Source organism: Papio anubis, chromosome 1 (assembly GCF_008728515.1).
Source record: "Papio anubis isolate 15944 chromosome 1, Panubis1.0, whole genome shotgun sequence".
NCBI lineage: Eukaryota > Metazoa > Chordata > Mammalia > Primates > Cercopithecidae > Papio > Papio anubis.
In genome coordinates, this window is record NC_044976.1 from 195,089,751 (window position 1) to 195,101,791 (window position 12,041).

Consider the following 12,041-nt stretch of genomic DNA (forward strand, 5'->3'; position numbering starts at 1 on the left):
AGAAACCCTGGCCCGGGCTTCCCACTTGACAAGAACTGCAAGTCCACTACCTGAACTGGTATCTGAGCCCAGGTGAGGCCTGGGGTCTGCCCCACATACACCCCAGGATCATGAGGGCTTCATGACAGCAGGCCCAGTGACATCTATACCGCATATGCACAGCATGGCCCTTCTGGAGCCACTCGGGCTTCACAGCCAGGATTCGGTCGCTGCTCTGGGCCAAGCATCACACGGAAGGCGAGAGCCGGATCCTTTTTGTTTGTCTTTATTTACAGCAAAGTACATAATATGTGGTCACTTTGTAACCACTAACAATAAAGGTAGGGTGGTAAAAAGAAAAGGGAGAGGAGCAAGCATCTTAAAGGGGGGGGGAAAAAAGCCTAAGTCTGTATTTAGCTACTCACCCTGCTCCTGAGGCAGGACTGGGTAGGCACTCCCTGCCTCTAAGACCACAGCCAAGCTGACCTGGAATGCCAGTCCCCAGTATGAGGAGGGCAGCAGAACGTCCAGAGACAAAAGATGAAAGGGGACTGAGCTCTGGATGCATCCACTTATGCCTTTGCCAGACAGTTCCCTTCCTTGTTTTGTTTGAATGCTTCCCCCACCCCACCCTGAGCAAAGTGTAAAGGGCAACGGTGGTACAGAAGTACAGGCGGTCCCTTCCAGAAGCAGTCCTGAACCCCATAACCCACCTACCTAGCTGCTCCTCAGCCTGCCCAGTTCTTGGCCCTGGAATCTTTAACAGGCACATAGGAGATTCCAGGGCAGAGGAAAGTATTTCCCTGCAAGAGGCTACTTCCCTCCAACAGCCATGGGGGCCAGTGCAGGTCAAGGTTGCTAAATCAAGGGAAGTGCACGAGAGCAGCAAGAGAGATCATATACAAACCAACCAGGCTTCCGGCCCTCCTGCTGCCCGACTGCTCTGAAGTGTACACAAGCCTCCGGCCCGAGCCAGCGGCCTAATGAAATGCTGGCAACCCACCCAGGGTGTGCCCACAAGTATCCAGCTCCAAGCCCAAGTAAGGCGGGGAGTCAACTTCCCCATGATTGCCAAGTGGCCAAGACCAGAAGCAGGGATGATTAGGCTAGTTCTGCGGCAAGGTGAACTGGAGACCCTGTCTCTGCCCTCCTCCCCTGGCCTGTCGCACAGACATCCCGTTGTTTAACCCACTGCCTTTGCAAGGATCTGCTCTGTTCGCTCCAAATCAAAGGACACTTGCATCCTTCTTACATAGACTCCCATCTCTCTGCTCAGTGGTCCCAGGTTGCCCGAGAATAAGAAACGTGGGTCAGTAGCCGGCTCATTAGTGTGAAGGAGTGTGAGGCCAGGCCTTCCTGTGACATAATGCTTCTGGGCTTATTTCCTAAACACTTGGTCCACACACAATACCTGGGCAGGAAGAGAGAACCGAGCACCACTGGATGGCTCTGGAGCCAGGGGACTTGCATGCACATACAACCCACATCACTCCACTCTGCTCATCTGTGCCTCCACCCTGAACAGCAAAGAGTACCTCGATGGCAAATGTCATGGTTTCTGGTCTAATAATTCTACTCCTAACTCTCCATGGAATCAGAGACCCAGAGGCTCTTAAAACACTAAGACCATTGTTTGTTCCTAGAAAGCTCAAGTTCAGATACAGAGTTGGCTAAATGCTGGGCTGCCACAGAGGGGTAGAGCCTTCTATCCCTTCCTTGTTCCAGACATGGTGTCGCAGACCCCAGCAGACACTGTTCTGTGTCCCCAGCCAAGCCACCAAGAATTGGTAATCATTTGACAAGGGGCAGGGCAGCCCTTATAGCTGTTTCCAAGCTAGGAGTGGCCTACTCAGAGATACTGGAGGCTTGGTCCCAACACCACAGGTAAATGAGGAAGCAGCTAGGTAAAGGCTCAGAGATGAGACGAGTCCATCTTCCAAGGCAGTGGGATAAACAGCCAAGGCACTAAATGGTTTGGCACCTGGGAGCTTCAAGTAAAGTTGAGCGTGCTGCCCACTGAAAGGCCAAGGCTCTCCCAGACAGGGGTGGGCTTCACCTGAGCACGGCCCAGTGCCGTCAAGGCCAGGGGCCCTGTGTCCTCAGGATGCTAACCCAGGCCTGCATTCCCTGCTTCATCTCAGAACAGATCAAGCCATGACTACAAGGATAATAATGATTGATCCTGAACACACATTCCAGAACTCAGCCATCCTGTTGAGCTCTGGCTTTCAAAGGAGGCATCTTGGGAGCCTTCCTTTGCTCCAAGTAGGCAGCTGCTGTGACTGGGAGCTCCTTTCAGAGCCTGCATGGTCTCCTGAAAGTCTCCGGGTGGCAAGCTCTGTTGGGGACTAGGTTTGACTCTTCTAAAATAGCAAAACTGATTTAGAGTCAAACTGAACCCAGAGAAGGGGAATCAGACTGGATGGTGCTGAGTCTGAGGGGAAAATTTGGTGTGACCAGGTAGTAATGGAGACCAATTTACCTGAATGGCTCGCACAGGCTCTGAGAGCAATGTAAAGAGAAGGTTCTCCAAAATGTTTCTGGCAATGGCAGCCACAGTGGGACAGCTAAGGGCACAGTCCACCAAGCACTAGGGTGGTCAACAATGAAATGAAAATCTCTGGCTCTTCTGTGGTCAGAAACTGAGGCTCGGGACTCTATAATCAGACCTCCTTCAGGCTCACTTGGGCTCCCCTCCACCCACAATGTCAGGAATCTGTACGTCCAGAGCAAACACTGCCACCAAGCAGCGGCTCTCAGGAAAGCTAGAAATCTCCACCCCAAATATTTCAACCTCAGACTCCAACCTAGGTACCTATGATTTAAATACTCTCCTTTTAAATACTTTTTAACAACTGCTTTTCCGAACCCCTTTTATGCTCTGCAGCTGCCATATCCACTAGGTGGTATTGCAAGTAAGTAAATCATCCTGGCCATGATGCTGCTAGCGAGAATCCCTGACCAAAGTTACTCTCCTCACCTCACTGCAAACCTCCAGGAAACAGGAACTACAGAGCTCCCCTGCCAGCTTGTGAGGCGCTGCTGCCGGCGTCAGTTACCGAAGCCCTCACCCACGCCCAGCCTGCAATGGGGCACTCTATATTCCACAATACAGGAAAAAGCCCAAGGAGTCAGATCAGTTACGTCCCTGGGAAGCAGAAAGAACCAGTGATTCTTCAGATATGACAGCAGGCACAGTTCTGCCCTCTCCTTTCCATCTTCTATCAGGAAGCGAACCCATAAAATATCTTCCAGGGAAGGAAAGAGGCAGCTCTGGCTTCTTGGAGAGACGGAGAAGCAGGAGGGTGAGGAAGGAGTCACCAAGCTATCCAAGCAGCCAGAGGCGAGAGGGTGGGAGCAGGGCAGGAAGGACGTGCAGAAGACTTGTTCTCCTCAGTGGGCCTCTTCCCTGAGTTTGATTTTTGAGTTGAGGTTTTACCTAATTTCAACTCAAAAAAAAAAAAAAAAAAAAAAAAGAAAAAAGACAAGAGTATCTCTCACTGACATATCACTAAGTTCCAGCTCCAAGAGTGGTATGTGACAGAGGAGGCAATCAAGGTTTTCCAGCCCCACTCCCATCGAGTTCCACGGGGCACTCAAGAGCAATGGGACCTTAGCCACCCTCCCCGTCTCTCACAGATGCCCGAGCCTCCCCGCCCTGGGACACAACAGGCAATTTCCCCTTGGTGAAATTCCAGCTCCAGTCCTAAAAGACTCAAGTACAGACCCTCCTGCAAAATACTTATGGCAAACAGCTTTACAGTATTTGTACATTTACACAAAAATAGATCCTTTTATATATATATGTATTTATAACTGGTTACACGTTGGATTCATAATTAGGCATCACCAGTAGTAGTTGGCACAGTTTTGTTATTTAAGCTCAGGGTCAAGTTCCGTTTCATTTTGTCGTTCCAAAGTACAAAAAGAAAAAAAAAAAAATCAAAGGCATTTCATCTCCATGGTGTTTTCTTAAATACAGTAATGTCATAGGAAACAGTATGTACAGATGAGCAATGCCTCCTGACCCCTCCTCTGTCTCTTGGAGATAGGGGCTGGGGTCCGATGGAGACGGGTCAATGCGGCCTGCTGCTGGACTCCGATGCCTGCCTCTTGCGTGAAGGGGTGTAGCCGTTGAGACAGCCATTGGTCTGCCGTTTGGAGGGCCCTCCATTCAGGATGTCCTGGATGTGCTGCACGATGAGGTTGATGGCCACTGTGGGGCAGAGACCAGCAGAGTGTTATGGGTGCAGGCACGGGTGCAGGGAGTCTGTCTGGGGAAAGGGCACGCAGGAACCACAGCTGAAAGACTTCCAGGGAAGTGGCTATGCCACTTGCAGGCAAGTCATCCAACTTCCCAGTGGCTCTGCCTGGGCTAATATGATCCCTCTCCTTTGCAGGAGGGCTAAGACAGACAATGCTTAGCACAGAGTAAGCCCTTAATGAATGGGTATCTTATCAGGAGATGATCAGTCACCACTGGATGAAGCACTTGGGCCAAATTCTGCAGACGTGCTAACCAGCCATGGTTCTGCCACATCAATTAGCTATGAGACCTTTCCACCAGGAAACCTTCCAGTTTTCCATCCTAAGACAGAGTATCCCCATGGAAGACCCTCTGTCCCTCCAAACCACATAACGGAGACAGCTATCTTTTCTTAGCATTAGAAATAAATTATATACCTCAACCAAGAGGTCAATCTAACATCACCAAAAATGGACTACACAATGCTCTCTGATGTGATAAACAAAGAGGAGCACGCCATATCTCTCCGGGGATAATTCCTTCAGATTACATAAGCTCATGAATCCAATCATAAGAAAGCAAAAGACACACTCAAATTGAGGACCATTCTACCAAACAATGGGCCTGTATGCTTCAAAAATGTCTTAAAAAAAAACAAAAGATAGGGAACATCTCCAGGTTAAAAGAGGTCGTATCAATGGTAAGTGTCTTGGATTTAATGACTGCATTGTGGTGATGAAAAAGAATGCCTTTGTTCTTAAAAAATACAGGGTTAAATATTTACTGCTATAACTTACTCCAAACAGCTCAATAAATAATCTTTTTAAAAGAAGGGAAAATTAAATAAATTCTAAAGAGAATGAAGAAACCAGGTCCCATCTTACAGATCAACTCTGCCACACTATGCCTACTCCAGAGACATTCATACTTCCTAGACAAGCCAAAAAAATAAAACAATGGGGCCAGGTGCTATGGCTCATGCCTGTAATCCTAACACTTTGGGAGGCTGAGGTGGGACAGTCGCTTGAGGTAGGAGTTTTAGACCAGCTTAGGCAACATAATAAAACCGTCTCTACAAAAACATTTTTTTAAAATTAGCAGAGCATGGTGGTGCACGCCTGTAGTCCCAGCTACCGGGAGGCTGTGGCAGGAGAATCACTTGAGCTCAGGAGCTGGAGGCTGCAAATGAGCTGTGACTGTGCTATTGCACTTCAGTCTGGGTGACAGAGCAAGACCTTGTCTCTAAAGTAAAATACAATAAAATGAAAAATAAGTACAATAACGGTAGCAATGAGCTCCCTTTAGAAAGAGCTACCGTGATGGCAGGTCACTCTAAATTAGATCGAGGGAATCTACTTTTGCTAAAAGGTGGCCTCAGAAGCAAAGTATCCAAGTGTCATCATTGGGAAGTGATAGCAAAAGGTAATCTACAGCCCTCTATTTCTGCCAGAGAAGCACAAGTGCCTGTCTGTCCCCATAACACGAGGGTGCCTACACCCAGCGATCTGTTCCCGAGGCCAGACATGTAGGTGGAAAGGTTCTGCTGGCTCACAATCACAGACAAGCAGGGCAGCCAGGTCTGCAGAGCCCTGTATGGTCACCACGTCCTGCCTCAAATTATGACTGACAAAGGGCAGACGTTATACTCCAGGATGACACTCCGCCGGGACTCACCTAGATTGTCTGCACCTCTAGGGATGATCACATCAGCATACTTCTTTGTCTGTGGAGAAAGACAGTTAAAATGCATTAACACAGTTCAGAGACAACTGGCGCAAGCCCCTCTCCAAGGGAACATGAAGAAAGGGCAGCCTTCATACTAGCGAGCCGAGAGGGGCAGCTTTTAAGGCTTCAAATATAATATTGTTTACAACTTCACAATGAATGCATCTATTAATAGAAATTTGGGGAAACCTAAGGAAGTGCCTTGTTTAGCTGAATTGTGAATGAAAGAAGATAAGCAGGGAATGAGGAAAATGAGAACAAAGGACTGAAGACTTTTATGTATCAGTGAGGGAAAAATGGTCTAGATTGAGTGGTTAATCCAAAACCAATTCATAATTCAATTTATAATTATCTACAATGGATTTTTATCCACTTTATCTACATTACAAGAATTTAGCTTTTATTCAAGTTCTCTCTCACTCTTTTTTTATTTTTTTAAGACAGTGTCTCACTCTGTCACCCAGGCTGGAGTGCAGTGGCATCATCATCACAGCTCACTGCAGCCTTGACCTCCTGAGTTGGGTAGATCGTCCCACCTCAGCCTCTGAGTAGCTGGGACTACAGGCACCCGTCACCACACCCAGCTACTTTTTGTTATTGTTTATAGAGAGGGGGTATTACCATGTTGCCCAGGCTGGTCTCAAACTCCTGGGCTCCAGCGATCCACCCACCTGGGCCTCCTAAAGTCTCAGGATTACAGGCGTGAGCCACTGCTCCCAACCAAGTTCTCATTTCTAACGCTTAACACTGTTTCAGCTTACGACCTACGCAGAGAACATGGTCTTTGAAGCCAAACACTTAATTGCCTCTATTCCACTAGGACAAATATGAACTAGAAAAATCCAAATTTTCCAGGGGACTGGTTCACCTCAGACTTTTACGCATAGTCTAAAACATGACAATGTTCACTCCTAGCACAGGGTAAAACCAGAAAAAGTATTCTTCACTGACGACCAGTTCATAGGTTCTGTTATTACCCAAATTTTTAAAAAAAGAAAGGCCACAAAGAGGCATATTTCTTTTTTGTTGCTCCAAATTTACTGAGATCTTGTAGACCATTCTACAAATAACTGCATCCTGGTATATAAACTAAGTCTAGCATAAGACCACATAAACCACACCTCAAGCGTATGGGCTTCTTACTCTGCGCAGCTTCCACCCTAGGATTGCTGAAAGGCAACGGTGTCAGCCCCAAACCCAAGTCAAACTGAGCAGACATTGATCAGGTCCAAGTTCCTGGCTTACACGGGAATGAGCTGATCTTCCCTGAGCAAACAGTGGCTGGACAGTGGGAGCAAGCAGAAATAACTCAGAAAATGTCTATGCAGAAATTTTAGCTTTGTTACAACTAAGTTAAACAGCAGAAAACTGACAGTTAACTATAATTGATTTCCAATAATAAATTCATCTTGTGTTCTTATTAAGTCAAAAATAACAGGAGGGGTCCTCAGATAGATAAATGGGTGGAAAGAAGCTCATCGCTCCTTAGCCTCCTCTGGTCTCTCCCAGTAACCTACTCTTGTAACCCAGTACTCTCCAGGATAATGGATAGGGTATCAACCTTACTCAGTTGGCTCAAAAAGTCCACCTGTCCCGCATCTAAAACCAAAGTCAAGTATGGGTTATTGTAAAAGGTACTAACATCCTTCAAGAAACAAAGAGTTTGAGGATCATATTTTCCCAGAAGAAAAAGAATGAAGTTTATTATTAGAATAAACAGGGAAATTCCAATACCCAGTCTTACTCTAAATCTATTCTCATTGTCTTCAGAGATTCCAGCCTTCCCAGTGTATCTCAACCAAGACCAGGTTAAGTCCCAACCTCTTCCTACCCTTCCTCCTTGTCTCAGAGCTTAACTATAAATAATTAAGGAGCCAGACCATGGTTTGGCCAAGCTGGAGAAGACTCAGTGACTCAGTAGGATTCTCCTGAGTTAAATACTTCTCCTTCTGCAGCCCCACCACACCACACCTCTTGTCTCTGGTAGCCTTCCCTCAACATGCCCCTTCCTGTCTTTCCTGGGCTGAGGGCCAACTCCCTCCATTCTTCCTTCTCTGAAAGCCACCTCACTAGAGAATTCCTAGCTGCCACAGGAAGGACTGGTGCGTCTGCAAGGGTGAAGGGAAGGAAGCTTATTCCAGTAAGGCATGACAGTCCCCAAATGGGAGCTAAAGACAAGCTCAAAGCAGGGCTCACCAGTGATGGCGGGAGAGCCTCAGAGGGGAACACCTCGGGGCATAGGACCCAGTGCATCCATACTTCACCCACTGCAGGCCCTTCAGAGATCCAAATGGCTGAGGACTCTCCTTGGATATGATACACCCTCAGTAAAGAGTCTCATACCATGATCCCACCAAGCAAGAAGTCTAGAACTAGCTGGGAATTAAATGACCTGCCTGAGGACTGGCAGGACCCTACAGGGCTACCCAAAGAAAGAACAGCAGGACAGGGCTCCTGGAGAACACAGAGGACACAAGGGCCAAGGGCTGCCCTCTCTTAGGACTTCGGGACAGAGGATCACTCAGAGAGAGGAGTGAGATTCAGGCAGGGGAGCTCCACCAACTTGCATACCTTCATTTGTCTCATCACATTTTAAATTCTACATGCAACAAAAACAAACCAAGAACACAACTCACTGGCAAGCAGAATTCCTCAAAGGCAGGCTTGACGAATGTAATGTACTGAGATAAAATCTGTTCAAGATCCCTGCCTCTCTCGCTGATGTCCCTTAATACTGTAAGAGAAGGGAAAATAAGAATCAAAAAACGGTGTAGGAGCCAGCGCACACCCGCCCTTCATGGGGTGGACCTAGCTCCCACAGGCTCCACAATTACTCTAGATGATTCTCAAGCTGGAATCCTGAGAGGCTTGACCAAGAGCAGATCAGCAGCGGCTTTGAAAAAGACAAGTTACATTCTGACATCTTACAATGGTCAAACGTGGCAATGATAACAATGCTCTCTGAAACAAAAGGTTGTCCATGGAGGCCAACAGCCTTCTTGTTTTAAGCAACATTTGATCCAAACAAAATTTCAGTGTGAATTAAAAAAAAAAAAAAAGCAGGGCAGCCCTGGAGAGCTCACTGTTAACAGGAAGCAATCTGGGCCCACGGAGGGCTGGGTTGCACGCTGCCTCCTTGCATGCACTTACCTGTGTTCAGAAGTCCAGCGACCCGCTGCTCAGCTCACTGCTCCCAGCTCCCACCCATGCTCCCTCTGCAGCATGGAGCCCAGGCCAGGCAGAGGACCCAGCCATGGTTAACCATTTCCACCTACCTCAAACACAGAGGTTTGCCACAAAAAAAAAAAAAAAAATCACTCAGTGAAAGATAAGAAAACCATGGTCTAGAGAATGGTGGGCTGGCGCTGATGAAGCCCAAACTGACAACAAACTCACCATCTTCTGTCTTCTACCTTCTTCCCCCTGCTCAGTTTTATCCAGGGGCTTTTACCATTCCTTTTTTTTTCTTTAAAAGTGTTTTTTCTTTTAAGACAAGGTGTCTCGCTCTGTCACACAGGCTGGAGTGCAGTAGCACAGTCATAGCTCACTACAGCCTCAACCTCCTGGGCTCTAGCAAGCGATCCTCCCACCTCAACCTCCCAAGTAGCTGGGACTACAGGCACACACCACCTCAATGGACTAATGGTTTTTTGTTGTGGTTGTTTGTTTTTGAGACAGAGTCTCATCACTCTGTCGCCCAGGCTGGAGTGCAGTGCCGCAATCTTGGCTCACTGCAACCTCTGCCTCCCAGGTTCAAGCAATTCTTCTGCCTCAGCCTCCTGAGTAGCTGGGACTACAGGCACCTGCCAGCACACCTGGCTGATTTATTTTACATTTTTAGTAGAGACAGGGTTTCACTGTGTTAGCCAGGATGATCTCGGTCTCCTGACCTCATGATCCGCCTGCCTCAACCTCCCAGTGTGCTGGGAATTACAGGTGTGAGCCGTTTTTTTTTTTTTTCTGTAGACACAGCATCTTGCTTTGTTGCCCAGGCTAGTCTTGAATTCTTGGGCTCAAGTGATCCTTCTGCCTCGGCCTCCCAAAGTGCTGGAATTACAGGCAGCCCATACACTCTTTATTAAATAGAGTCTTCTGTCAATAAATAGAAGACTGATCACCCTGGTTCTGCTGCTGCACATGAGCCTTAGTTTCCCCATGAGTGGGGAGTTTGGAAGGAGATTCTCTTAATTAAAACTGCCTCCCTTTGCAGATGTCATTTGTAAATGTTATCTTAATTTAATCTTATCATCTGAGCTGCTAAATCTTTCACCCCAAAAAGTTACCGCATCCATCTACAATCATTTGTAGTGGCTCTTCAGCTCTTTCCCAACCACTTCTCAGTGAACAGACTCAAGGGTGGGGTGAAACTCACTGTAAACGAACATGGGGTATATCTGTGACGGAACTTCTGAAAGCCATGTGTCTAAATAGTTCTGTCTTTATACACACATGCACAGATGCACGCACAGAGAGGGCAGGGAACGGGGAGGCTGTCATGGCTATGATCCAGGCTGACAGGAAGTCTATAAGATGAGAAGGCTAGAAAATTGCCAGGAAATCCACATTTCCAGAAAGCCGGGCACTAATGATGCTGCCATTTGACTTTTGTAACAGCTCCCCGATTTACGAAGTGTTTTCTCCATGGGAGACCTGGTAATAAAACAGTTGGTTGGTCGCTAATGTGTCAGGACTTGCCCACCCAGCCCGGCAGCAGCCTTCTCCAGCCAGGAAATGGTTTTCCCCACCCCTGCAACGCTGGCCCTGGGCTCCTGCTGCCGACCTGCTGCTCTGGCAGATCTGCTGGGAGACTCGCCAAGAAGGAGCCCTGAGGAGCTGCCACGTGGCTCACCCCCCAGAAGTCCCCAGAGCTCCGGCACACGTGGCTAACCAGAGTAGCACTGCCAAAACACACAGCCAGCGCGGCCTCCAATTCTTCACACATCTCCAGATAAAGCCCAAAGAAAAAAGGAAATCAGATCAAAAAGGTATCACAGCTAGGAAAAAACAAACACACCCGTGCTTGGGCAGCTTTTACTTAAAGCTCTGCAAACGCCTGATGCTGGGATTGTTTCGCAACACATGCTTTTCAGACAATTGCCGAAGGCTTTAGCACTGGAGGAAGCTTTGTCCTTCTCCCAGCACACGCACGCACACACACGTGCACACATACAAACACACGTGCACACACGCACGCACACACAGTGCACGTCCACACCCTGTCACGTAGTCCTCCTACTGCCCTCAGCCTGGGCCTTCAGCCCCCTTCCTTCTATAGACCTGGTGGCTTCAGTTGTTTTGTCATTGGCGAGAGGAAGCTGGTCGTGCAGAAAGTAGGAAGAGGAGGTAAATCACAGTGAAGCTTCTACAGCCCAAAAGCTGCTTTTTGTTCTATCTCTGTGGGCTCTGGGAGGGGAAAACTGCCCTGGACCTGAATCCTGACCCCAATAACTCCTACTTCTGTGACCTTGGACAAGTGACTTTAACCTCTGTGAATCTTAAGTTCCCTAACTATAAAACAGGAACAATAATGGTACCTTCCTCATAAATATTAATTTAATAAACAAATATAAATATTACTATTCAGGAATACAGAGATGTGCATAAAATTCTTCAGCACCCATAGCTGGCGCCTTAGCACATGTTCAATAAGCATGTGTTCTATGATTATTACGACCACAACAGAAACTGAGGGCACGCTGGGAGGGTGGTGCCTCCCTGACAGAGCTGCTCAACGCCCTGGGAGGGCGGGAACCTCGAATTCAGGAAAGCAGGTCAGACCCAGCTGAGCAGGGTGAGCAAAGGGAAAAAGGAGTCCTGCAGGGCAGCTGGAAGGGCGGGGTGCCACACAGTAAGGGAGAGCAGGCCACAAGCACATGGGACAACAAACGTGAGGAGGGAGAAGAAGGAAGACAAGGAAGAGTCTCACTACAGCTTCTATGCTAGAAAAGCAAATGGGGAATGGGTCAGAATGTTGCCCAGACACTGGGAACACGCAACATCAAAAGGCCTTGCCCACCTCTGCTCCCCAAGAACCTCCGATAGAACGATCACCTCAGGCAGACTGGGCCTCCCTGAGCCAAGAACAACAGAG

At 47.9% G+C, this 12,041-nt stretch overlaps 1 protein-coding gene across 2 annotated transcripts in view; it reads right to left on the minus strand.

The window, feature by feature from the left end:
- Nucleotides 1-249: 249 nt before the first annotated feature.
- UCK2 (uridine-cytidine kinase 2) overlaps nt 250-12,041 on the minus strand; it is an 84,613-nt gene continuing 72,821 nt past the window's right edge. For both annotated transcript variants that reach the window (XM_003893493.3, XM_017952063.3), the window contains exons 5-7: nt 8,587-8,684; nt 5,900-5,948; nt 250-4,195 (exon numbers count right to left, since the gene is read on the minus strand). In XM_003893493.3, coding sequence (XP_003893542.1) covers nt 4,056-4,195; nt 5,900-5,948; nt 8,587-8,684 — 287 coding nt within the window. In that variant the 3' untranslated portion in view covers nt 250-4,055. The remainder of the gene's footprint in view (nt 4,196-5,899; nt 5,949-8,586; nt 8,685-12,041) is intronic.